The sequence below is a fragment of the Citrus sinensis genome, chromosome 3 (assembly GCF_022201045.2).
Source record: "Citrus sinensis cultivar Valencia sweet orange chromosome 3, DVS_A1.0, whole genome shotgun sequence".
In the NCBI taxonomy this organism is placed as follows: domain Eukaryota; kingdom Viridiplantae; phylum Streptophyta; class Magnoliopsida; order Sapindales; family Rutaceae; genus Citrus; species Citrus sinensis.
In genome coordinates, this window is record NC_068558.1 from 753744 (window position 1) to 779291 (window position 25548).

Here is a 25548-nt window from a genome sequence, read left to right on the forward strand (position 1 = left end):
TGTGAGAGGGTCCAGGCACTAGTGGAGGGTCCATCCAAGCATCAAAAAAGAAAGAATATATACCATATTGCAAACTTGATCAGAAAAAGCTTTTTGCATACCTCTTTTAACTATTAGAAAACATCAGATAATTTTTATGTCCTTTTCTCATCAGACAGCAATCCTTAACCAATAACCACCATTATTTATCTCTCTTTCACAGCAATTACTCCCCATAAATATACTCAACTAGTCCTTCCTCTGCCTCTCCCATCTCTTCATCTTCAACAACGAGTCCTTCCTCTGCCTCTCCCAATCTCTTCATCTTCAACTCTTGTAAAACATTATTCTGTCAGGTTCTAGTTGGGGAATGATGGGGCTTCCTGATACTCCAAGTGAAGCTCCTCACCTATATCCTCAAGCTATTCAACTCAAACTTTACCAGGCCTTCATATTCTCAATTCCCATCCTCTTTTCTATTATTCTCTTTTTGTTGTTTTACTTGTTCTATCTCAAGAGAAGGGCTTCCGTTCTTTCTTCAACTCCTATAGTTCCGACCAGTTCTAATCAGGCTACCACATATGTCCACTCGGTAAGGCCTCTCACTCTCTCTTTCTCATGCACAAACATTGGCACAAAGACAGAAACAGAACAAGAGTCATAGCATTTTCTATTTGCTATTACACATATTAAGTTGAATTGTACAATTCTCACCAAAGTTATTCTTTTCATCTTTCAAAGTTATTCTTTTCATCTTGCACTGAGTTTTCTAATTCTCGTTTTTATATTTTCGGTAGACTTGTGAGCATATTGGTTGGAAAGGGGAAATCAAAGACAGGCTTCCAACAATCTTGTTTGATGAAGAATTAAGGACAAGGGATTCACAGTAAGTTTTGCTTTCTTTTTTGCCATCAATGCAGTCTCTATAGGCAGCAAGCCTTACAACATGTGAAAAAATGGTGGCATTAAATCATGTTCATAATAGTTTGTAAGGCAAATATAATGCTAATTGAAATACTGAAATTCGCCACCAGAAAAGCTTCTTTCAAGTGCCACTAACAGAAGGCATTCCTGAAATTCCCCTTAAAGTCAAACAGGGTTGCTTTCAATAACTACCTGTGGACCAAGGGAAAAGCCGTTTTCAACTACCTATCCCGGTGGAAAAAGTGAAAGTTACATTTGTTGTTCACATGCCAATGAGAAATCTTTAATAACGCCCACTATTTTCAACAAGATGTTTTCTGAAATGACAATTCGTAAAATAAGGTAAAAATTGTGCATTTGAGGGTTCAAGATTCTTCAGCAAAAGTTGCAGCTCAGCGAAACTTTAAGAACATAAAAATAAATGTTGGTCCCTCGTAGGAATTTTTTTCTTTCCCCTAGCATTTCAAGATTTTTGCTTAAATCTCAATACACATACACACATACTGTATATATGCTTCGTGCTAGTACTAATTATACTGATCAAATTCATTTACAGATGTTGTGTCTGCCTGGGGGAATTTGAGATCAAAGAGGAGTTACTCCAGGTTCCATCTTGCAAACATGTGTTTCATGTCGAGTGCATACATTACTGGCTTCATTCAAACACAACATGCCCACTCTGTAGATGCTCCATTGTTCCTATTACCAAACTCTACAATCCAGCAACAGCTAGTGTTGTTACCAGACTACTACAAGATAGTGGCACCAACTCCAACCAGAATCAACAGAACACACCATCCGAACAACAAGAACAACAACAACTAGATGGTATCTGTACAGAACAGCTTACTATACACATTGAAGGTTCATCGAGTACAAGTAGTGCATGTTCAATCAGCTCTAAGAGATTGTCTGAGATGTCTAGCACAGGGAATGATGGTTCTTCGGATCAAGAATCAGTTGTTGCCCACATGCATATTCCAAACGCATAATTGATGAAGCCAAACTCTGCCAATAATACAAGTGAAATAAAAATGATACATCATACAGAACAGTTTTGCAACGTATATGGATGCTTACATACCTTTGCATTTTTTAATCCGCATCACTTGTCTCAAAGATATTTTGAAGGCAGCTATATATCTACTGGAGATCAGCATTTTCACGACGTTGGAGAGGTCTTACTTAACTACTAAATTATATCAGAGGTGATGGAACCTTCCTAATTTATTTATTTTTCTTTTCTGTTTTTTCTATGGAAAAGAGAGAATTTTCATATCAAGGTTGAATCTCCTTCTCTCTCTGTAGTAACCAAAAAAAAGCTGATAAGAATACAAACTGTTGTCATAAATATTTGAAAGTGGGAAGAATTAAGCGTAGCCTTAATGTCATTACTTAGAAAATGAGAGAAGCTGATGTACAAAGAGTCCAAGCAAGAATTGCTGCAATAATAGTAACTTGGGCAGGCATCTTCCCTTTATCACTTCTCAAGACCATGGCTTCATAAATTGGCCAGCAATTGACCATGATAAAACCTGCTATCAACATCTGCAAGACTAACCCCTCCTTATCACTGCCCCCAACCATCTTTAACAACCCCAAGAAAAACGATAATAAGTTAATGATTGCCGCCATTGCTAGTGGCACAAACATGGGTGATGGCACTCCAAAATAAAAAATCTCTAGTTCATATCTTTTGCTTTGGTCATTATCGAGTACTTTGCTGGTCACATTGAATCCAAATGCAGAAATTCCCAGTGACTTGAGTAAGTACTCAAAAGATCCAAAAAGGAAACAAGAGGGTCCCATTATCATCCACATCCTCTGATCATTCCACCATTTTCCGAATGTTCCTCCTTCTAATACAAATTCTAGGAAATCTTGTCCATATGCCCCAAGGAACATAAATACGTATAACAGAAACCATGGCTCTGAAACCTGCAAAAAATATTTCTATTTTAGTTAATAATCAAATGGTACAGTTTTAATTAAATTAACATAAGCCAGTTCAAAATGGTGGTGCAGGAGGTACATACCTTTGGGAAGATACTGACTCCTTTGAGGAGAGCTAGTTGGGGAATGAATGCATAAACCAAAGTAGGAATACACCAAATCGGCCAAATTGCATAATGGCCATAAGCCAGCCCCATCAAGCCAATAGTTTTGGTTCCAACGGTGAACGGACTGTATCTAGCAAAGGCCATCTGAAGGCCACCAATGGCCCATCGCTTGTACTGATTTATGAAATCAAAGAGCGTGATTGGTGCATCACCGTAAAATGCAGGCCGATCAGGCGTGCAATATATAGACCTCCATCCCTCACAATGTAGCCGATACCCAGTGTAGTAGTCCTCAGTTAATGATCCATATCTAAAGCCCATCTGCAGCATGCATGCATGCCCAATTTACAAACAAAATAATCGTTAACAATTATTACATGCTAGTTTGCTAAAATTCTAAGAAAGGAAATTGGAACCAATGATCAATGATAATATAGTAAATAGTATAGCATAGTGACCTTAGAACCCCAATTGGTTCGGTTCTCATAGTTGCAGCTTGCTACATGGTGAGCCAATGACAAAATGGATGGGGACTGAATTGGCTCATCAACAGCATAATTTGGATGCAGCTCAGGGATTTCAGGTGAAATCAGATTTGATGGACTACCAAAAAGTGCTCGTCGACAAAAGAAGGTTCCGGTACCAACATACGTAGCACCCTTTAGGCCGTCGAAACCCAGAAGATTAACAAAAAACAAACGTCTAAACTCAGCAGCATAAATGTCATTGCTGCTTAGTCCGCGAAAACGTTGGGGGAATTGGACAAATGATAAGTTTGATCGAGTAACGGGATTAGATACATAGCATAGCACACGAAGAGGTGTTTGAGGATCATTTGAGGACGTGTCACAATCCAAGGTCAAGATTATTGGTGCATTGGTCATTGTAGCTGATACTCGGAGCTTCAAAAAAATAAAAATGACGAGAGATCAATTGAGCTAATATTTGCCCGAATTATATGTAAGAAATTAGCTAGCTAGCATGTATACCATGGTGTTGAGGGCACCGGCTTTAAAATGGCTGGGACAAGACTTGCTTTTTTCTCTAGAGACATAGATGAGCTTGGGCAAAAAATGGCCAGTGGTGTCTTCGTCTTTGCCATTGTCTATTAGAACCTGCTTGTAATAAATCAGGCCAAATCAGTGTGGCATGAAAATGGGATGTCCGATTTTCTTGCGCTGGTGGCTAGCTGGGTTAAGGGCTAGAAAAAATTTGAATGCAAATTAACAATGAACCTGAATGACAGCGGGGTGATCATAGCGGCTAAAATTATCAGTCCATTTATTGAAAGCCTCGCGTTCTTGGTCTGAAGTGATGTACTCATCGCTAACTTTCCCAGTATTGACAACATCTGCTACCCTGACTTTCATGTTTCTATACATCATCTGTTATTACACGATCAAATAACTTAAGGAGGAGATTAATTAATTAATAAGACGATATCATCATTTAATTCAGAAAGAATTAAACTAGGGAAATTTATGAAATTGTATTGGAGTCGATGAGCAAAAGCAATCCACTTGCCACAATTTTTTCTCAATTTAATTAGCAGGCATTTGAGACATAATCCATGCTATTTTTGGCTACTGATTAAAAGTAAGAGAAATTGTAAGTGGACTATTTTCATAAATTGGTCTTAATTAATTTTTTTTTTCCCCAACACGGAAAAGTACCTCAATCTGTTGAGTTTCAGGGCAGCAAGCTGCATGGTTTAATGAGAAATATGTTTCAGGGTTCGTTTCCAGAACATTGTTCTTCCTGCAAAAAGGTAACCAATGCCTTGCAAACTTAGCCGCCTCCACGAAACCAAAGAGAGTCGCAGCGCAGCCTCCATCATCCGATACATAAACGGAAAGCTTATCGGTTGGATAGTCAAAAGCCATCACGGACAAAGCGGTGTTGACAACATTTATAGGCGGTTCCTTGTAGGGATCCGCAGTGCATACAAACACATCCAAAGCTGGAAACTCACTTGGTTTCATAACCTTTAAAAGATTTTCGGGGAACTCTTTGCGACGAATCGGACGCATGCGAAAGACCTGCATGGTTGCCCACATGAATGCTAGAACAGTATCAGAGAGTAACAGAGACAAAGATGCTAGCGGGGTTCTGCTGTGAATAATTTGTACATGATGATACAGCAGACCGAATATGGCACACGTGTAAACTGCCGCGAACACACGGTTCAAGGCTGTGCGGCGGAGGGGCTCCGTCGTGTTAAGAGGCCACATCTTTATATTTTTGATCAGATAGTCTATAGCATCTAATCTATCAAGGACATTAAAATTAATTAACGTGGTCCGATGCTCTTCTCCCTGTCCACACAACGCAAGTGTCCACTATACTGATGTATTAAAAATTCAAATACCGACTGAAATCGACCCCTGCAAAATTTTGGTACGTTCAGAGGGATCTACCAGGACCAGAAGGCCCCTCAGATAAAGACATTCCTGATAATATCCCCTTATTTAAAAACAAAACACAGAGACTTATTATTCTTTGTAACCCACCAGCCATTTGTTTAGTTTTTCATATGCGAATGAGAATATTCATTAACCTCTCAAATTTAAAATTAACGATTTTTTTTTACTTCCGCAATGTTCAACTTAGGTGGCGTTTGTTTTTTTGTCTGTAATCTGAATAGACCTTAATTAGTCTGAATTCTGAATAAATCTAAATGTCTGAATCTGAATAATATGTTTGTTTTTTTATCTGAATCTCGAAAAATAAATATTAATTTGTTTGTTTTTTTCAACTGAAAAAGCTGAAAATATGTACTTTTACATTTGTATCCTTATTAAATTTTAATGTCAAATAAATAATATATTAAATACCACAATATTTTAACATTTATAAGTAAAACTATATTCAAGTGAATATAGTTTTATTTTGGAATTTTAATATATAAAATACCATAAATTTCAAATTTTGTCATATATAATATAAGAAAAAAAAATGGATATTTTTGTGTGGGGTAAATGTCTATGGGTGAGTTTTGGGATAGACATAAAAAATAAATTATAAAACATGGATATTTTTTACATTAGTAAGTAATTAACCTAATTCAAATTTCTCCATTAAGTAAAAAGCTAAAAAAATTGGCTTATTTTATTAAGTCAAAATTATCTAAAAAGTCTCATTAAGTTATAAAAACAAACACCTCTAATTAACTTAATTAATTAAGTTAAGTCACTTTAAGTCATTAAGTTAAAAAACAAACACCACCTTACTAATTAATTTTTTTATAACGTACTGTATTTTTCTTTGACAAATAAGTTAACAGACATTGGCGTTTTTCTAAAATTTTAGGTTTTTTTTCCAAGTGCTTTTTTTTTAAAAAAATATTATTATTTTAAGACAACAAGGGAGATTTTTGTTTTTATTGTTGTATTATTATTGATCTCATTTAATGCACCAAATAAATAAAGTTCACAATAATAGAATATTTAATTTATTTTCAAAATAAATGCAATGTGGCATTATCGAAACAACTACCTATCTATGATACATACACATATCCATATACAATACATTGCATATTCTTTAGTGTTATTTTTATATTATTAAGTTACGTTATTTTTGTGTTATTAAATTATTTTATTTTAAATTCATATAGTTAAATATTATTTAATTATATTTAAATTTGTTATTTTAAAATATTTTACATTTATTTAATTAAAAATTTCATTTTGTCCCTCAATAAATTATATAATAAACTAACTATAAATTTAAAGAAAAATATTTTAGATCATTATTTAAAAAGTAGAAATGAAATGAATTATTATTTAAAAATAATAATAAATGAATTATTACATCAAACCTTAAATAGCGAAAAGTGCTTTTTTTTTTTACCCTCCAAGCAGCTAAGCATAAAGCCACTACTTAGAGAACGAGATATGAAATGCTGCGGCATAAAGAGTCCATGCTAGAAATGCTGCAATAATAGTAACTTTGGTAGGCATCTTTCCTTTATCAGTTCTCAACACCATTGCTTCATAAACTGGCCAGCAATTCAACATGATGAAACCTGCTAGCAACATCTGCAAGGGTAGTCCCTCGTTATCATCGCTGCCGCAGATCATCTGTAAGAACCCAAAAGAAAATGAGAAAAAGTTAACTATTGCTGCCACTGCCAGTGTCACAAACATAGGCGATGGCACTCCAAAATCAAGCATCTCTTGGCTATATATTTTGCTTTGTTCATCATCAACGACTTTGCTGGTCACATTGAATCCAAATGCAGAAATTCCCAAGGACTTGAGTAAGTACTCAAGTGTTCCAAAAAGGTGACAAGAAAGCCCCCTTATTAGCCATATTCTCTGATCATTCCACCATTTTCGAAATGTACCTCCTTCCAATAGGAAATCTAGACAATCTTGTCCATAAGCTCCAAGGAAAAGAAATAAGTACAGGAGAAACCCTGGTTCCGAAATCTGCAAAAACATTGTTCATTTTGGTATCGTATTTTAGTTAACTGATCAATCATATTCATATATATGATTCTCGAGTAATTTTAATTAAAATTTGCACATGAGGTAGTTGATAGCCCATTACCAGAATTCAATGGTGACATACCTTTGGGAAGATGCTGATTCCACTGGCGAGAGCTAGCTGGGGGAGGAATGCATATACCATTATTGGAATAGACCAAATAGGCCAGAATGAATAATGAGCATAAGCTAGGCCCATTAAGCCCATGGTTCGGATCCCGAAGGTTATGGGACAGTATCTGGAAAAGGCCACCTCAAGGAGGCCAATGGCCCATCGCTTGTGTTGATTTAGCAAATCAACGAGAGTTGTTGGGGCGTCACCATAAAATGCTGGCCTATCAGGATTGCAAAATATGGACCTCCATCCTTCGCAGTGCAGCAGATACCCAGTGTAGTAGTCCTCGACCAAAGAGCCATATCTGATGCCCATCTGCCCAGTTGACACAAGATTAATTAAAAATTACGTACATTAGTAAGTGCATGAGAATATACGGGATGGCATTCTTGAATTTGAACAAGGCTTTGATGGTACCAATGTAACTAATAATGATATACAGAATTCATTGAAAATGCTGATAGCTCTAACCTTAGACCCCCATTTGGTTTGGTTCTCATAATTGCAACCTGCTACGTGATGAGCCAGCGACAGCATGGCCGGGGACTCATGAATTGGTTTATCTTTATCAACGACATGGTTTGGATGGAGTTGGGGAATTTCTGGGGAAATTAGAGTAGATGGGCTACCGAATAACGACCGTCGACAAAAGAAGGCTCCGGTTCCAACGTGATTAGGACCCTTTAACCCGTCCATTCCCAGAAAATTAATCAGAAACAGGCGTTTAAACTCAGAAGCGTAAATGTCGTTCTTGCTTAGTCCGCGAAAACGTTGAGGGAACTGGACGAATGACAAGTTTGGTCGAGTTGCTGGGTCTGATATGTAGCACAGCACTCGAAGAGGTGTCTGAGGATCATTTGAGCTCATGTCACAGTCCAATGTCAAGACCATTGGTGCATTGGTCATTATAGCCGACACTCGAAGCTTCGACAGAAAAGAAAATAATAATAATAATAATGTGAGAAAGAAAGTACAATTAACTGCTTTGTAAATTAAGTTTTCATGCTCGCTAGCTACTACGGGAAGAAATGATCGAAATAATTAATACATAATGTAAATACCAGGACGTTGAGGGCACCGGCTTTGAAACGGTGAGGAGAAGTCTTGCTTTTCTCTCTAGAGACATAAACGAGGTTTGGCATAAAATGGCCTGTTATGTCCCTATCTTTGCTGGTCTCTAATAGAACCTGTACCCATAACTTCAATTAGATTAAATAAATGTGGCTAGCAATGGCATCAATCAAATAAAGGCCTAGATTTAATTGTTAGCAATATTGAGCTTAGTAAGTTAAGTTGGAATACAAGTTAATGACCTGAATGACAGTGGGATGTTCGTGGCGTGTAAAATCATCAGTCCATTTACTGAATGCTTCCCGTTCTCGGTCTCCAGTGATGTTCTCGTCGCCAACTTTCCCACTCTCAACCACATGCTCTACCTTGACTTTCATACTTTCATACATCATCTGTTACATGATCAACAATTGAACTGATGACATCCATCATCATTAATTTTAGATATATCTGCAATTAATGAAATTAAATATGAATATATTTAAATTTTCGAGTAACCGGGCCTAGAATGATAAAGACCGGCTTCTTCAGGAAGGGCGGGGGCGGCTAAGGATAACATTGAGTTTGTGCCCCACACCATACTTTTTGGAAAATTATGGTCGCAATGTTATGTTTGCGGATTTGTATGGACATCAATAATTAACAGCCGCCATCTGTAATATATGCTCCAAAAAATTGTGGCTGGGTCCCGACAGGAAAGCCCCAAAAAAAAAATTAAATAAATAGATAAATAAATAAACTATGCGAGCTAGCTCAGTGTAGTTGTTAATTTATTTATATTGTGTATTTAGTAAATCAGTGCATGTTCTCTAACAATTCATTTGTCCTTAATTATGATAAGATATATAGCATATATATATAATTTAAATACAAAAAATATATATTTCAATACTTTATTTTTTTAATTTATTAATATATTAAAATATGTATTTTTTTCTCGACATCATCACTTGTTAAAATGAGATGATACCATTATATTCTATTTATATGTATACCTTAATCTCGGAGCAACAAGCATGGGTTGATGTGGATGATGATGAGGAGAAATATGCACGAGGATTTCTCTCCATAAGATTGAATTTCCTGCAAAAAGGTAACCAGTGGGCTGCAAACTTAGCTGCCTCCATGAAAGCGAAGAAAGTAAGTGCCGATCCACCATCGTCCGATACATAAACCGAAAGCTTCTCCGTTGGATAGTCGTAAGCCATCACCGATAAAGCCGTGTTCACAACACTGAGGGGCGGTTCCTTGTAGGGATCCGCTGTGCATATAAACACATCCAAAGCAGGAAATTCTCTCGGTCTCACAACTTTTTGGAGGTTTCCGGGGAATTCCCTGCGATGAATAGGGCGCATGCGAAAGGCCTGCGTGGTTGCCCACATCAAGGCTAGAATAACATCGGAAAGTAACAAACAGAAAGATACTACTAGCACCAAGGGGTTTCTGCTGCGGATAGTTAGTGTTTCTACACGGTGATACAGTAGAGCAAATATGGCACACGTGTAAACTACCGCGAACACACGGTTCAAGGCGGTCCGGCGGATGGGCTCCGTCGTGTTAAGAGGAGGGATCTCGGTGCCGCTACTTTTGCCTCTCATTTCTTTTTTGATGTGCTTATATCAGAGGTGATGCATATGATAAGTATTACATCTAGTGGCTTTATTTATAAGGGAAGGCTACAGACTATGCATATCTTTTATGCAGCAGTCTCGATGCACGATTGGCTCTATTTACATTGCTGATGTTCGTAAGAGTAATGACATTTTTACAAAACTTAGGGTACGAAATAATTAAATAACATCTTACTAATCAACCATCGCAACATAATTTTGTGACATAATTTCGTGACTGTGCAATTAGAATTCATAATCATATAACATCGATTATATTCGATACATTTTAAAATAATTGAAAAATAAAAGATCTTCCCGCATATGCCCACGAGAGAAGTCGAATGTTTAAACAAAAAATTAATCTACCTTGAAATGAAATAATTAATAAGAAGAAATTTTTCTCAACTCATACAAAAAAAATTGAAATGTGTACTACTCATATTGAAATTTATTAACTGACTAATAGTAATAGGTGACTGCATTTTAATTATTATCTGAGACTACTTTTCTATCTACAGGATAGACAGGTGTGTGTGCCCCCCCAACATCTACGTCCAAGCACTCAAAACAATCGTCTGTATCACTATCAGTAGTGTCGTGTGGTGTGGTTATTATTCTTGAGAAATTAGATTTCGCTACTGCATTATTGGATGTAATTATTCAATTTGCGACGTTGAATACTAAAAACCAAGATTGCCACATCGAGTGAATGATGAATCATGTCTGGCACAAGTGGCTCTGGGTATATATCGAGGCAGCTTCCAATCTAGGGATCTTGTATTTTATTGAAGTATAGAAACGAAATGAATTTATAATATTGTAAATTATGTTTTTTTAAACATATATATATATATATAAAAGATCGATACGTGTTTTCTCATCGTGATAATGTTGTGAACAGAAGAGAGCTGTCAAAACCATATACTATTCGTACAAATCATCATGCAATAATATGCATGCACGCTATATACATGGGGTTACGCCACATTAACTTAGTCAAACTACGCCTCAAGCGAAATACTTGGAGTAGTTGAATATTATTGTTTTTGAAGTAATCAGTCAATCGATACGGTGGGGGAAGTAAAAGAATTGTAGCTTCCAAACTAACAAACAGATTAAATAGACTTTTTTTCTTGAAAGGAATTTGAGAAATTGGCGCAACACAACAAATGTACCATTTGTTGTGGTCACCGATGTAGCCAGCAGCAACATCAGTTATTGGCAAGGGAAAATATAATATGATCAGCTCAATCAAACAACTTGAATTTTAATTTCGATTCGTCTTTGTCATGATTTTCATGATAGATTACGTCTAATACATAATCTAAGAGATGATCAGTCAATTGCTAAAGAATCAATATGTTGATGATAATGATGATGATGACAATATATGACAAAAATAAAATAAATAAAGTTTAATCCTTTTTTCTTTTGAGTCAAAAAAAGTTTAACGATCCTAAAACAACATTAGGGCAAGCGGGACGTCAGAAGATTTATATTATTAAATATTTTATTTACATGTACCAAAGACGTAAAACATCTCCATTAAACCAAAATTTGTTGTGGCCTATATTGGAAGGGGACATTAAATTATTAATTTCATCAATGCCATTAATATATAGTTATGCGCCTGATAACTATGTAGTATGTACCAGATTTTTGGAGTAATAGTATCGGGAAATGTTATTGCCATGCACCATGCACGTATTAAAGGTGTTCTCCTTACTATATGATAAAGGCACCGTATAAATCAACTAATTCTATGTTTAAGGAGGAACATGAATTTGAAAACTGACAAGTTGCCTAATTGTACAGTAAACACATGCAACTTTGTTTGGATAATTTTACCAAAAATTATATTTTCTTAAAGGGTTATTTTATTATGCTGTGATTTTCAATACCGTAATTAAACATGAATTGTGTGGATCAAATATAAGACATATAAATTTAACATAAAACTTGTAAGTCAATAATAAAAATAAAATATAACAAAACTTATATAAACGACATATAAAACTTGTAAATAAAAGTTTCAATAAGTAAATTAATACTCCACAGTAAAGCCAAAACCTGCTAATTTGTGCAACCAATGTAATGGTAGTCTTCTAATACCGGAATGTTTGAGGTTTTAATGGTCGGTCCATACCACAATTGTCTTCCCAAAAGATACGGCCTCCATTTCTGTACTGCTAGTACCAAGCCAAGAAATATATATATATGTATATATATATATATTATATGTGTTGATAAAAGTATATGCTTTCTAATAAATGCATGGCTAAAAAATGCAATGGGTCGTTACTGTAGTAACAATGCACCGACACCAAACCCAGAAGTATCACATTCAACAATAAATTTTCCGGCAAAATCGGGAAGAGCAAATAAGGAAGCTTAGGTCATGGCAAGTTTAAGCTTTTGGAAGAGCCTCGTTTGCTGGCGCACTCCATTTAAATGAGTCATTCTTTAGCATCTGAGTAGCGCAGTAGCTATTTGGATAAGTTTCCGATAGTATGCTGCAAGACCAAGGAATCCCCGCATTGCTTTTGTTATTTTTGGCTTGGTGGGCCGAGAAAGCATTGCCTCAATTTTTCTTCCTTAGGCGCGAGTTTAAGAAACAAATTTTGTTGCCTCTTTGTCAGAGGAGTAGATTATACCACTTTATGTTTTGAGGCTGTAAGGCCCTTCAAGGTAATTCGTTTTCCATCCATTTGGAAAGTCATGTACAGCTTTTCAAAATCCCATTCAGTAGGTCCTAAAGTCCTTAAACATTTTGTCCCAAATACTATATCATAGCATCCCAAAGGTAAGATTAAAAAAGGAAAATCAGAATTGAATAGTACCCTCTGAAGGCGGATTTAAACGTGTTACATACTCCTAGATCACCAACTTCTCTCCAGAAGCCACCATCACCTCCAACTTCCCATCCTGATTCCTGATTTGGTTTCTAGCCAATTCTATCTGAAGTTTGGTTGCTAATAAAATTGTGTGTGCTATCGGAATCGATAAGAACTACCACTGGTTGGTAATATAAACTTTCATATAGCCTCATGGTCTTTGCAGCTGTAGTACCAGCTAAATCATGCGTGGAGTGAAATTACTGGAGGATATTGTTCTTTTGCTCCTCCGTCTGATTTTTCAATCTCCATTTCTACGTCTCATCATGAAGAGTGTTTTACACACATGCCTATGCCGGCATTTTTCATTGCAACGAAAACAAAGACTTTTCGTTCGTACTTCTTTCTGCCAAATCTTCTGAAGCCATCTTCTTACGTTTGAGCTCTGTCGGTCATTTCCTTAGGTGGAACAATTGAGCTACTGCACTTTTTGTAAAAAAAAAAAAAAAGAGTTTTCACTGTCGTCGTACCTGGGAAGATCAAGCTAGGTATTTTGGGGAAAAAAAACCCACTGAGAATGGTTGCGGTTGCCATGCCGCCCACCATTCCGAAAAGGAGAAGAATTTTCACCCATTTCTTGGGTGTCCGCCGGCCTTTGCCCACTCTTTGAACACTCGATCAATCAAACATTTCCACTAAGTAGCATACTAACTAACTCCTTTTGACCATTGGCCATAGAATCCAACGTCTTTTCTAACTTTTCATGTCTTTGCTGAAGTTTTTCCATGCCCGTCTCTGATATCAAAGTTGTTAAAACTCTAAAGGTGATTAAAATTAAAGTAGATTGAAGTAAACTAAGGAAATTTTGTTGGCACTTCGAGGATCCAGCTCCTCCCCACAAACACTGGCTTCTTCAAAATAATTCTTCAGACCTTTATTCATTTCACTAGTCGTTATATTCAAAATTGAGATAACAAAATCCATAAAATAAGGGCCATTATCTAATCTAGAAAATCAAAAGAAATCAAGAACATGAATAAAATAAAGAACTACAAAGCCGTTATTTGACTCAGTAAGTGGACCTTGACTCAGTAAATAGCAACCAAACCCCACAAGAGTTGCATGCAAGAGCCACATCCAACTGCACAAAGATTGTAACACTATCATCATTGATTAAGGAACCAAGCAATTTACACAATATTTAATCTAAAATAATGGAAAAAAAAGGAAATGGTACAAGACCTAAGTCAAAGGTTGTTGAAAATTAAGGCTGTAGCTCACGCGAAGTCGCAACCAAAAACGAAGGATCTTGCCGGAATTTAGGCTGCTACCAATGCCGGAAGTGATAGAACTCAATGTGGGCGTAGTTGGGCGATGGGAGGTGTTGTCGGGCGATAGAACGAGTAGGGAATGCTTTATTTGTTTTAATATTAGGGGTATTTCGTTCTAAAAGTGCTTGTAAGTGGTTAATGTTTGTAAGGAAGATGGAGATTTTTTTCCCCCCCATCTTTTTTATCATTCAAAGTTGGAAAGTAGTCAAATGCATAAATTTTCTAATATACCCTTTGTGGTCCATAACGATCATTTTATTGGAAGCATATTCCGAATTTTGTTCTTCCAGGTCCCTATCAGAACAACAAATCTGAATGAATGAGTCCTGTTTTCAAGGGCTAGAGCCTTGAAGACACAAGTCTGCGCAAGCATCTTGTGTCCAATTGTCGCGAGCAAGAGACTACTTAAAATGAATATTAGTTTAGGACCAAAATAATAATAATAATAAATTGAGGATTTTCCAAGTAACGCAATCAGTTGGCAACCGTCGGTCAAATTTGAAGATTTTATCGATTGACTGCAAATGCGTCGGTTCCCACACTTTTGGTGGCCCTCCCTCTATCAATTTTTTTCTTTGATAAATCTTTTATGCAGATGCTATTTTGTCAAGAAGTTTACCATCGAAATATTCTTCTAAAATTTTCAAGAAAAAAGCACAATGAGAAGATAAATTGAAACCAATTATTAACTTAAATCCTTCATCTTCAAGCAGATGCAGCAACATTAACATTGCACTGCCAAAGCACAAATATATTTATTTACAAATTACAAGCACAAGAAACAAAGACCGCGCTGCGCCATCACCCCATTTCCCACGCCAACCACAATATTCACATATTTCTAGACCTACCATTTATCTAAGTCCCTCCCAACTAATGGCATCACGACCATTTGGTCCTTCAACCCAGTTAAAATTTTCTTACAGTCTCTTCTTCAATAGTCAGCTCTAAAAAACGAACTATTGAGATTAGCATGCTACCATGTCCTCCCTCCCACTCCACTTTTGCACGTCCTCCAATCCTTAGCCCAAAAATAAACCAAAGCCTACTCCCACCAAAAACAACAACAACAACAAAAACTGAGAAGAACAAAAAAGGAAAGACAAAGGCGTCCCATGTCTCATTTTTCAGCTGAATCCGAGCTTAGTAAAATATCTTCACCTTCAATGGAGAACATAGGAAGTTTGCTTCCAGGACTCATCTTCTTCACATCTTGGCTCGAACATATGAAAATTCTTTTCACCATGTTACAGAATTCGCTGCACCATTATAAAATTGAAAACAAAGACATCAATAAGAGTCTAAAAGGTTTGGACACGAACTGTCCTAACTTTTTAGTAGACAGCAGCAAAGAATACTTACTGCCATGGATCATCGCCCACAAGCATCATATCCCCTTCATCATCAGTATAAACGATTTCCCATTTAGTCCGAGTGTGAAGCTGTCCTTTAATGTCAAACATCTCCTCCAGCTCATCTATAAGATGATCATACCCTACCAGCGTAGTAAGGTCCAGTGCCCGACCTACAGCGACCCCTTGCATTTGAACCTATGGGCATTTTAACATCAAAATAGAAAAGTTTGTTAAAACACTACTAAAGACTGCATAAAATCTTAAATAGATGGCTTTAATGCCCAAAAAATGAATATTTTAGTACCTTGGTGCGGCTTCTGTTAGATGTCAAACAACTTTGCTTGCTCTGACTCTCTTTTGGTGATACCTGCACCTGTTCTTGTTTCTTTTCTTTAAATTCCTTTGCAATGTCAGATTTTCCATCAGAATCAGCAGCTGCTGAAATGGTGCTGATTATGTGCCCTTCTGTAGTTAAACTGGATACAGGTACCTTCTCTGACGGAGCAGAGCTCGTAGCATGATTTATGAGCTCGATACCAAATAACCGGCAACTGGTACCTGTCTCCGTTTTCCTCCCTGTTTCAACTTGTTCAAGCAGTGTGTCATTGTTTGGTTTTGATGGGTGTGGAGTTGAATGGCCAGAGTGAGCTGGCCATGCAGAGATATTCTTATTATCATCTATTGCCTCCTGAAACAATTGTTGGGAAAATTTGACACGGGGAGAAGTAAGCCACTCCCCATCAGACTGAGTCCTTGACATAAAGTTGCTATTGCTGCTAAAATCACTATGCTTGTGATGCCATGCAACATGATTATCAATTCTTTTGTCTTCAGCAGTAACACTCAGTTGCGTTAAATTATGGGACTGAGCCAATCTAGCACTCCAAGGAGCTGATGCAGCTGAAGGCAAATCTAGATCCAGAGAGAAAGAAATTTAACCATAACAACAACATCCAGCTATAAAATAAATAAATACTACAGAGGACGGAGAAAGAGAAATGTCTATTTTCTCATACCAAGAGGTGGAACTTCCATAGGCAGTCGAGGTCTTTTGTTCTTCGCCAAAACTGGTTGAACAAGATTAGGTGTAGCTGAAGCAACAAAGGGTTCTATTTCCCATGGTGAGACCCTATCAGGTCTTGTTATGGATGCAGGCTCATCCCATTGAACCTAGGGAGGAAATACAAACAAATTAATTTCTCAGTTGTTAAAATAGTAGGTAACAAAACTGTGAAGATCTAAGAAGTTACTTTCAGTGATCGCCATTTTGAATCTTTCCAGTGAGGAGAGAAGTCTTCCACTCCAACAACTGTGCCTGAAAACCTAATCACACAAAATATTTTAAGCAAATATTTATTGTACAGTCTAAACAAAAAACAAGTTTGAAATAAGTTTACAAAGGAGTTTTATCACCTTCTGTCAGGAGAGTCCTCCCCTTCAAATCTCATCTTGTATCTCATGCCAACCGCAAATTTGTTATTAACAGCCTCTAAATATTTGTTTAAGCTGATGATGAACTGACTTGTCCTGGTGATAATACTGAAACATATTCAGTAGATATTTCAACAGCAATTTCAAGTTCAATATGCAGACAGTTAAAATTTAATACCTTGGCTTGTAATAGACTACAAACATAGTTTGGGTAGCAACAGCATGAGATGCAGTTGCAAGCACTCCTAGGTGCATGCTCTGACTTGAAATCACAGATGATGGCATGCTGCTCTGTTGACGAGCAAGACACCTTACTCCCACATGTAACTCCCCGTTCTCGCCCCTGGGTAACTCATAGTCTATATCAGAATTGGAACATCAATTAATAAAAAGAAAAAATAAAAGGAGATATAGATCAAAGGACAAAATATATACCTCAAGAACACAAAGGTATCCCCAGCAACTAATCTCTTTGAAGTGACAAACGTACTCCACCCTGTTGTAAGCAGGTGCCTCCTGGGTTGACCTGTTCATTCAATGATAGATAGATGGAACTTGAGTGGGTTTGATCCTACATGAATTTGTTTGACTCTAAAAATCTGAGAAAAAAATCCTCTCATTTTTTCCAAAATATAAATAAACCAAGTTGGCATTACAAAGCACAACATTGCAAGAACGCAAAAGTTATTACCTCTGAAAATATGCTTAAATCGCCACTCATATCCATGAAGATCTTTGGCAACCAATTCCTGAGTTGGGGTTGACTGATTCATGTCCTGAAGAAAATCCATGAATGGAAATCAACTAAATGGATATGTTGAGATCAATAAGATAAAATTTCAGCAACTTCATTAAGAAAAAAGAGTTCCCTACCAGAGGAGGAAGGCATTCAGTAGCATGCTTTCGAAGAACAGAAAACCCTCCATGGGTGCTTGTATCAGAGGCAGTTAAAACCTTAGAGAATGAGTGAACTTTTGGTCTTGGAGAATCAGCAGGGCATGGATCAGGAGTTGTAGGCTCATTTTGCTGTATTGTTTTTAGCAAGATAAAAAAGAAAATAAAAATCAGAAACTGAGAAGCAAAACAAGAGTATATATGTATTGTAAGATAGTAAAATTAGAAAGCAACTCATTTAGTTCCTACACTTGGTTCTGGCAGCAAAGTAATCTGGGCATAAACCTCATCAGTTTCTTGTTCTGCCTACAAGTAGACGAAATCAACATCAGTTTTACTCAAATCAAACCATCTGACAGTTCAATTTGTTGGGCTGTCAGGTTATTGAGAAAACCAAAAGCAGTAAAACCCCAATAAAACAACAAATAACTAAATAGCAGAAATATCATAACTAAAAATAATCCTTACAGTATTTCTTCCTCCTTTTCCCATAAACCAAACAGAAAATAAAAATAATCCTTACAGTATTTCTTCCTCCTTTTCCCATAAACCAAACAGAAAATCAAACAAAAGAAGGAACCATTTTTTTTTTTTTTTTTGCCTTTTCTAAAACGAATGAACTTGGAAGTACCATGAGATGAATGTTAACAACACGACATAGAATCTTCGACGGAAGACGAAACAACGGAATCCTCTGATTCAGTTCTTGATTCGTAGATGCCTCTAACTACACGCCACCCAAAAATAGCAATATTTCAAATTCTCAGCAAAATTAAACCAAACACGTTAAAAAATAAACTTTATACTTCATTATCAATCTAAAATAAAAAATATATAAAAAAAATGAAAAGAAAGAACTCACTTGTTCCATATGGCCTTGAGGAAAATAATAGACCCTCTGTCCTTGCTTCGGCACGTCGACTAGTGGACCAGCACAAGCCTTCCATAGCTCTCTGTACAAGTCGTCTGTGAGAAAACAAATAGAAAACTGTTACCAAATTTTCCCGGGAAATGAAAATTAGGGTCAAAATCAACGGTCATATACATTTCTGTTTTCACCTGAATTACTACTCGGCTGCGACAACGACCCGAGCCGATTTGCCATAATATGAAATAAGGCGAAAGTCAAAAAAACCAATCTCCCTCTGTGTAGCTAAATTTAGCTCGTTATATACTCCTAATCACTCCAGTAATAATTATGATTAATAACGAGCAGTTAATACAATTTTATAAACTCTCAAAGACTTTCTCGATTCCTGAACACGCACTTGAGTCCTGACACGAACTCTCTCTTCAATCCGTAACGATCGCGAGATCTCAAAACTGTAACTGAAAACCACTAAAAGCCGTTACAAAACCGCCTTCTAGTTGCAAAGCTCCAGCAAAACCGCCTCCCTTCTCTTTCTAAAAACTTATGGAGAATCCACGAAAACGCCGTTACAGAGAATCCAGCAAAAACCGATTTGCGCGCGTCTTATATTACGCGACTTTGTTGCTTTTGTCTGCTTTTTCACTGTATTGTTTTTTGTGTTGTAAGCTCAACCTAACTAACCGTAGTTGGGATTTAACCGGAAGTAGCGGTTAAATGGATGGTTTACTTTCATTTCAGTGGGGCTTGACGTTTACTAACGGCGTAATGTAGGGTTCCTTTTATTTAAAAAAATAAATAAATCTTTTTGGGTTAAATTTTTTAAAAAAAATATGGGTCCCTGAAATTTGGTACTATCACGTATAAGACATAATTTACTTTTTTTTTTTTTTTTAGGTGTGTGGGTCTTGTATCTATTTGTTCTATGAAGTGAGCCTTCAGAATTGAAACATAAAAAATATATAAGATAATGAAATGATACTTATAGTTCTACATTGTTTGTTTTTCAATTAAGGTATTAATTCACTCTAATTTATATTGTGTTAGTTAATTTTATTATTAATTATAAATATCTTAATTTCTTAGTGTTAGTAAAAAATAATAATTAAATATCACATAATTTAGTATACAAATTAATTTAATATACAAATTATTTGTGTTTTAATTATGTAAATATAAAATATTTATATAATTTTATAATTAAATGAACAAAAGTCCTTAAATTCGAATGTTTTCAAATAAGGTATTAAATATGTCATTTTCTTTACACAAGAAACTGAGTTAGTTTTAGAGGGGGTTTTATAGTTATTCTAAATACATAAACTACTATGAACATTTAAAAAATAACTAAAGAAAACTTCCTAAATAACTCTTATATGACAGACATAATAATTTTTTAAATTTGGATAGTAATAGATATCTATTACCCATATTTATTCCCATGAATTCATTTACCTTAAGGTTATGTTTGGGAGCTTGGATAAATTGTAGGATTGGATTAGATTTTGGGATTTATAAAATAGTCTAATCTAAGGTATGCTTGGTTGTCATGGACTAATAGGATAGACTAAAATTTAGTCCAAAACAATTGAGATTATTAGTCCTTATATTTATATCAATTTAGGTGGAAAAAAATTAAATGAATAATTTGTGTCATCTTTATCACTCTCATGTTTTTCATTTAACCTAATATTTTAATAAAAATTAAATATAGAAGTTAATTTCATAATTTTTTTAACCTATGAGTTTATTTTATATAGAATATCAAAATTGTATTCATTAATTTATTTAAACTAGTAATTGAATAGCAAACATAAAAATAATCAACTATTTCTTTATATTAGTACTAAATATTAAATATTAGAGTCAATAATTATTGATATAATTTAAAAATACTATATATTTAAATAGTTATTTAGTTTTATTAAATTAAATTAACATAATCATGTCTAATATTGTACCAAATAAAAGATAATATTATATATAATTCAATCTAACTCAATCTAATCCTGTATTACAAATGTAGCCTAAAAGTGTTTTAGGTTATGAATGGAAAATATTGCAAGCTTTTCGGAATGTTGTCTGAAATTGGAGATCTAAATGTTAATTATCACCCAAATTCATTTTTTTAAAAAAATTAATGTCTTGTTGGTTATGGTGAGGTGTATTTGGATGCGTGTGGTTAAGGGTAATGGCTAAAGTTATATCGATTTTAAACGTTACCGTTCATTGCCGTCTGTTTAATTGTCTGCTTCGAAGCAGGCAACAGGGTTGGCTCGGGTTAACCCAATAAAATCAATGAATAGTTTTATCAATTCGAATAAATTGAAATTAAAAGGGAAAATTGGTTGGAAACCAAATGTCCCAGTGATCTTCTCTTGCAACAGAAACAATTGAGTACGCCTAGAGTTGATAATATTTGATAACATTTATCTATCTATCACAAACATGACACAAATAAATGTTTAAATTATGAAATTGACACAATTATTAAATGAGTTTTATTTGAATCAACATATTTTTTTTTTATATTGGGTTAGAGTTCAATTTCTTAACTACTTATTTGATTAAGGACGTGATAATTAAACGATTAAGTAATATTTATTTATGTTTTTGTCATCAAAACTAAAATTTAGACATTATTCATTTTCTTAATGAAGCATAAACATTTATATGATACTTGATTTTCTAAAATTCTAGATAGACTTAAAACTCAATAGTACAAATATATAATATTTTAGTAAATATGTGTATTTTATAATATCCATACATAATATTATTTAGATATATTACAAGGTGTAATTTATGTCAAATAGATATATATTTTTTATACAAATTATATAAAATAAATATTAAATGAGTTATTAAATTATACCATATTAAGGGACATAATTATGTAATTATTAAATGATGGGTCGGATCACCCATTTATTTTACGTGTCAATTTTAAATTTTAATAATTTCACATAATTATTAAATTAAATGTACTTTGGGTCAGTTTAAATTTGATCCCAGCAGGACTTGGCGACTGCTTTGCCAGCTTTAGCCTTTAGGTATGCCATTGAGGTGGGGTCCACTTGACACGAGGAACATGTGGGATCTTGAACTTTTGACCTGATTTTTGTGAATAACTTATGTAAGTTGCCAAATGGAGCATACACGTTGTTTGCTTAAGGTCCACGTGGCCTATGCTCGCCATCATCTTATTTTACTCATGTCTTTAAAGAGAAATTGTACAATGTAATTAAAATGGTCATGTGATTAATAAAAATTATAAAACAATCATAAACGGTGTCGTATCACTTCATATTTTACATAGAAGTTGATATAAATTTTTAAAATGTGTTATCTTTTCATTTTATGCGTTACCATGTCATGAGCTTTACAAATGGCTCTTTTTTTTTTCTTTTTATCAAAATTTTCTTTTTAAGAGTTAGAGATAATACAATGTAAAAAAATTAGTTTGTTTCTTAGAATAATAGAAGGTTTATATCATAAAATATTTCACATTTATACTGGAGAAGCATGTAAAGGATAAACCATGTAAAAGAAAGAGATGAAGAAATAACTAGTTTCCTCATATAAATCATTTAAGACAACTTTACCTTCTTCTTGAAAGGACAATTAAGAGGAAGATGGAAGATGACAATCGTCAAAATAGCCTTAATATATTGTAAATTTTAAATTATTTTTATTTGTATTCAAAAGTTAAGAAAAAATAAGTGGATTGATGAAATTTTTTTACTTCTTTGCAAAAATGGAGGGTAAGTTGAGGTTTACAATATTTGGAGAGTATTTTGTAAATTATCATTTCATAAGTAGTTATCCAAAATCAACTCTTCTTGATCACTTATTTAATTTGAGTGGGGATATTTTTACCCACTATCTTTGTATACCCACCCACCACATAAAATGTTGACAATAATTTACATTATTGTACAAAGTTATAAATTGAGAATAAGTTTGAATAAGTAATTAATTAAATCATTTTTGCAATTTTTTTTTCTAACTTAGGCCTTTTATCAAATTTTGACCATTTAAGGTTGCTCTAAGATAAGTTAAATCTCTTTTCAAAAAGGAAGTTTTATCTAACTATTTTATCCTTATAATATAAAATGACCAAATTACCTCCAAGAAACATTTATTATTATAACTAATAGATTAGGCACTTAGTTTATGTTTTAAATAAAATTTAAAATCTTCAATGGCCCATATGTCATAAATATTAAAATTTGATAGTTTACTTGAATATCAATAATCGTACTAATAAAATAGTACTTATGCTTCGTTTAGAAACAATAAATTTTGTATTTAAAAAATTATTGAAGTTAAGGTAAAATTTTGGGTATTTTGGTACTTTACCCTATGATGGTAAAATAATCATATTAAAGGTTTATGTCAAAGTAACCTTAGGGGCGTTTTTTTTAACTTAATAACTTAATTGACTTAATTTTAATCAGTTAAGTCATTAAGTCTGTTTATTTTTTCAACTTAATGAAAATTTTCAACTACTACTAAGTCATTAAGCTAATTTTTTTTTTTTAGATTTTTGCTTAATCTAAAAAGTCTAATGATATCAATAAAAGATATTCTCCAAAATATCCCTATTTAATTAATTAATTTTCATTCTCACCTAAATAAAATTTAATAATTAGCATTATTACTCATCTCTATATAACTTGTGATAATATATAGTGGTAGACTATTATTATTTTATCTTTTTATTTTCTTCAAATTAACATTATTTATCTCCATAATTTTTTATGAATATTTTTCATATAAAAACAACATGAACTATAATAAAATTGATTAACATATATAATGTATAATATTAATGAGTTGCATTCAATTGAATATGATTTATATTATGATAATATATTATCTTATTTATAATCTTTAAGACATTTATTATTTATTTAACATTTATAATTTGTAAGAGTATAAATGTAAAAATATTAGTTTTCATATTTTGTAAGTTAAAACAACAAACAACTTAATATTTATTTTTAGCGATTCAGAGAAAAAAAATGAACATACCATTCAGATTCAAACATTCAACTCTATTTAGAATTCGGATTTTAGATAATAAAAAAAAAACAAACGCCACCTAAGTCATCAAATACAATAAAAAATAATCACAAAAAAATGAAGATGAATTTAATTGATTAATTCCCTAAATTTCTTATTTATTTGAAATTTCAAAAAATAATGTAAATTTCTTGTAATAATTTGATGAGAATGGACTAGGTTTTCAAAACTCACGGCTAGAAATATCACTACATGTTTAATTTAGGGTTAATTTTTATTCATTCCCTAAAAAATTGACCATCTTTAAAATACTCTCAAATTATTATAAATTTTAATTTATCCCTAATTATTGTTAAGAAGAGTTTTTATTTTATTTTATCAACTTATCCATATTTACCATTATATTTTAAATAGTAAGTGAAGATAAATTAACGTTTACAATAAATTAAGTGATATTTTGAAGATAGTAAATTTATTTTATAATGATACATAAATTACGCCGTCTATCTTCAATCAAACACACAGTGATATGTTTGATTTGAAGTTGCCAACAACAAACTCCATTTTCTCGTCAAATCATTCTAAATTTACGTTGGGTTTCGTATTGGGTTTTGTTCCATAGTCATATTCTAGACCTTTATGATAATGTAAGGTCACAGCAATATACGTTTTTCATATACACACGTACACTTTTGAAGTCAGTACTCGGTAATAAGAAGAAAAAAATTGTTCATGCACGTAGTAATAGTTGTGACAATCCATTAGAAAACCACAAATAAACTTTATTAGCACTTAATTTTTGTATCAATTTGAAAGCGGGTCTCAGGGCAATGAAAGGTTGTCGAGTCCGCATCAGCATGACAGCATGTCAGCCTGCCTTCTTTTAAGCCTGTGGATAAGCATCCTATCCTACTTACTACTTAGTTTGGGTGTTAAAAACTTTATTAGCACTTTACTTAAATTAGAGAGCATAATGGACAAAGAGTAAGGACAAACCCAATCATAGTTTATGTTTGTGTTTCGTATGTGCGTCCTGTGCATAATTGAGCGGCATGGTTACATTTCTTAAACATCAACTTTATTGTTTGATAATTGATGAAAAACGTTTGTTAATTTGGTGACCCTTGCTTCAACTGAGAAGTTACTATTCTTGGCTCACGTTTATCTTAGAACGGTGGCGTTTATATGTGTATATATATATATATATTTCAGAAAACGGAAAAAAAGATTAATCAATCACTTACTTGTAACTAGAGTTAAAAATTTTTAGGAAAATAATCATTTTGTCTTTAAAATTGATTTTTTATTAGAAAAATGATCGTTTTATTTTTGAGATATTCTTTTTTTTTAAAAATGATCGTTTTATCTTTCAAATTTAATTTTACATTATGACGTAAGACATCTTTCAATTAGAATTAAACGAGATAAATAATACCAAATTTTAGTATATAATATTTTATTTTGAAGTTTTCGATGACAGAAACAAAATAAATATCCAATTGTTTGCCGTATTATATTGTTTAGTACCTCAAAAAGTGTTAGAATTTTTTCAATT

At 33.9% G+C, this 25548-nt stretch overlaps 4 protein-coding genes across 10 annotated transcripts; 1 reads left to right on the plus strand and 3 right to left on the minus strand.

Moving 5' to 3' along the window:
• The first annotated feature begins 183 nt into the window (after positions 1 to 183).
• Positions 184 to 2071, plus strand: LOC102625346 (probable E3 ubiquitin-protein ligase RHA4A). Its single transcript, XM_006476286.4, has 3 exons — positions 184 to 571; positions 777 to 865; positions 1460 to 2071. Exons 1-3 carry the CDS (start codon positions 350 to 352, stop codon positions 1893 to 1895), a joined length of 747 nt encoding a protein of 248 aa, XP_006476349.2. The 5' UTR covers positions 184 to 349; the 3' UTR covers positions 1896 to 2071.
• LOC102625064 (cellulose synthase-like protein G3) lies at positions 1275 to 6994 on the minus strand. Of its 4 annotated transcripts, XR_008053237.1 has the most exons (8): positions 4637 to 5590; positions 4199 to 4348; positions 3953 to 4078; positions 3422 to 3865; positions 2940 to 3284; positions 2299 to 2841; positions 2137 to 2205; positions 1275 to 2099 (listed from the first exon to the last, which is right to left on the minus strand). XR_008053237.1 is itself a non-coding variant. In XM_052437439.1 (7 exons), exons 2-7 carry the CDS (start codon positions 4991 to 4993, stop codon positions 2299 to 2301), a joined length of 1965 nt encoding a protein of 654 aa, XP_052293399.1. In that variant the 5' UTR covers positions 4994 to 5002; positions 6846 to 6994; the 3' UTR covers positions 1275 to 2298. The 4 variants fall into 4 exon arrangements, 2 of the variants coding, with proteins under 2 accessions (XP_052293399.1, XP_052293398.1); XR_008053236.1 differs by having other exon boundaries at positions 1275 to 1911; positions 1988 to 2841; XM_052437439.1 differs by adding an exon at positions 6846 to 6994 and having other exon boundaries at positions 1275 to 2841; positions 4637 to 5002.
• Positions 6727 to 10366, minus strand: LOC102624770 (cellulose synthase-like protein G3). Its single transcript, XM_006476285.4, has 6 exons — positions 9635 to 10366; positions 8882 to 9031; positions 8630 to 8755; positions 8040 to 8492; positions 7539 to 7883; positions 6727 to 7396 (listed from the first exon to the last, which is right to left on the minus strand). The coding sequence occupies exons 1-6, from the start codon at positions 10235 to 10237 to the stop codon at positions 6842 to 6844; spliced, it is 2232 nt and encodes a 743-aa protein (XP_006476348.2). The 5' UTR covers positions 10238 to 10366; the 3' UTR covers positions 6727 to 6841.
• A 4719-nt stretch (positions 10367 to 15085) lies between these two features.
• Positions 15086 to 19601, minus strand: LOC102625615 (auxin response factor 9). Of its 4 annotated transcripts, XM_006476289.4 has the most exons (15): positions 19157 to 19601; positions 18960 to 19063; positions 18729 to 18824; positions 18347 to 18403; positions 18077 to 18229; positions 17895 to 17979; positions 17639 to 17729; positions 17382 to 17546; positions 17186 to 17311; positions 17023 to 17095; positions 16789 to 16942; positions 16077 to 16684; positions 15780 to 15967; positions 15579 to 15676; positions 15086 to 15462 (listed from the first exon to the last, which is right to left on the minus strand). In XM_006476289.4, exons 1-15 carry the CDS (start codon positions 19200 to 19202, stop codon positions 15440 to 15442), a joined length of 2067 nt encoding a protein of 688 aa, XP_006476352.2. In that variant the 5' UTR covers positions 19203 to 19601; the 3' UTR covers positions 15086 to 15439. The 4 variants fall into 4 exon arrangements, with proteins under 4 accessions (XP_006476352.2, XP_006476351.2, XP_006476350.2 ...); XM_006476288.4 differs by having other exon boundaries at positions 15086 to 15676; positions 17186 to 17299; positions 19157 to 19600; XM_006476287.4 differs by having other exon boundaries at positions 15086 to 15676; positions 19157 to 19600.
• Positions 19602 to 25548: the final 5947 nt, after the last annotated feature.

Coding starts and splice junctions, on each gene's coding strand:
- LOC102625346 (XM_006476286.4), top strand. CDS start 350: ATGATGGGGCTTCCTGATACTCCAAGTGAAGCTCCTCACCTATATCCT. Junction 572..776: donor CTACCACATATGTCCACTCG/GTAAGGCCTCTC, acceptor TATTTTCGGTAG/ACTTGTGAGCATATTGGTTG. Junction 866..1,459: donor TTAAGGACAAGGGATTCACA/GTAAGTTTTGCT, acceptor ATTCATTTACAG/ATGTTGTGTCTGCCTGGGGG.
- LOC102625064 (XM_052437438.1), bottom strand. CDS start 5,194: ATGTGGCCTCTTAACACGACGGAGCCCCTCCGCCGCACAGCCTTGAAC. Junction 3,866..3,952: donor CCGGTGCCCTCAACACCATG/GTATACATGCTA, acceptor ATTTTTTTGAAG/CTCCGAGTATCAGCTACAAT. Junction 2,842..2,939: donor GAGTCAGTATCTTCCCAAAG/GTATGTACCTCC, acceptor TATTTTTTGCAG/GTTTCAGAGCCATGGTTTCT.
- LOC102624770 (XM_006476285.4), bottom strand. CDS start 10,237: ATGAGAGGCAAAAGTAGCGGCACCGAGATCCCTCCTCTTAACACGACG. Junction 9,032..9,634: donor CTTGTTGCTCCGAGATTAAG/GTATACATATAA, acceptor ATCATGTAACAG/ATGATGTATGAAAGTATGAA. Junction 7,884..8,039: donor AAACCAAATGGGGGTCTAAG/GTTAGAGCTATC, acceptor TCAACTGGGCAG/ATGGGCATCAGATATGGCTC.
- LOC102625615 (XM_006476287.4), bottom strand. CDS start 19,202: ATGGCAAATCGGCTCGGGTCGTTGTCGCAGCCGAGTAGTAATTCAG. Junction 17,312..17,381: donor GTAGTCTATTACAAGCCAAG/GTATTAAATTTT, acceptor AATATGTTTCAG/TATTATCACCAGGACAAGTC. Junction 16,685..16,788: donor TATGGAAGTTCCACCTCTTG/GTATGAGAAAAT, acceptor CTCTGGATCTAG/ATTTGCCTTCAGCTGCATCA.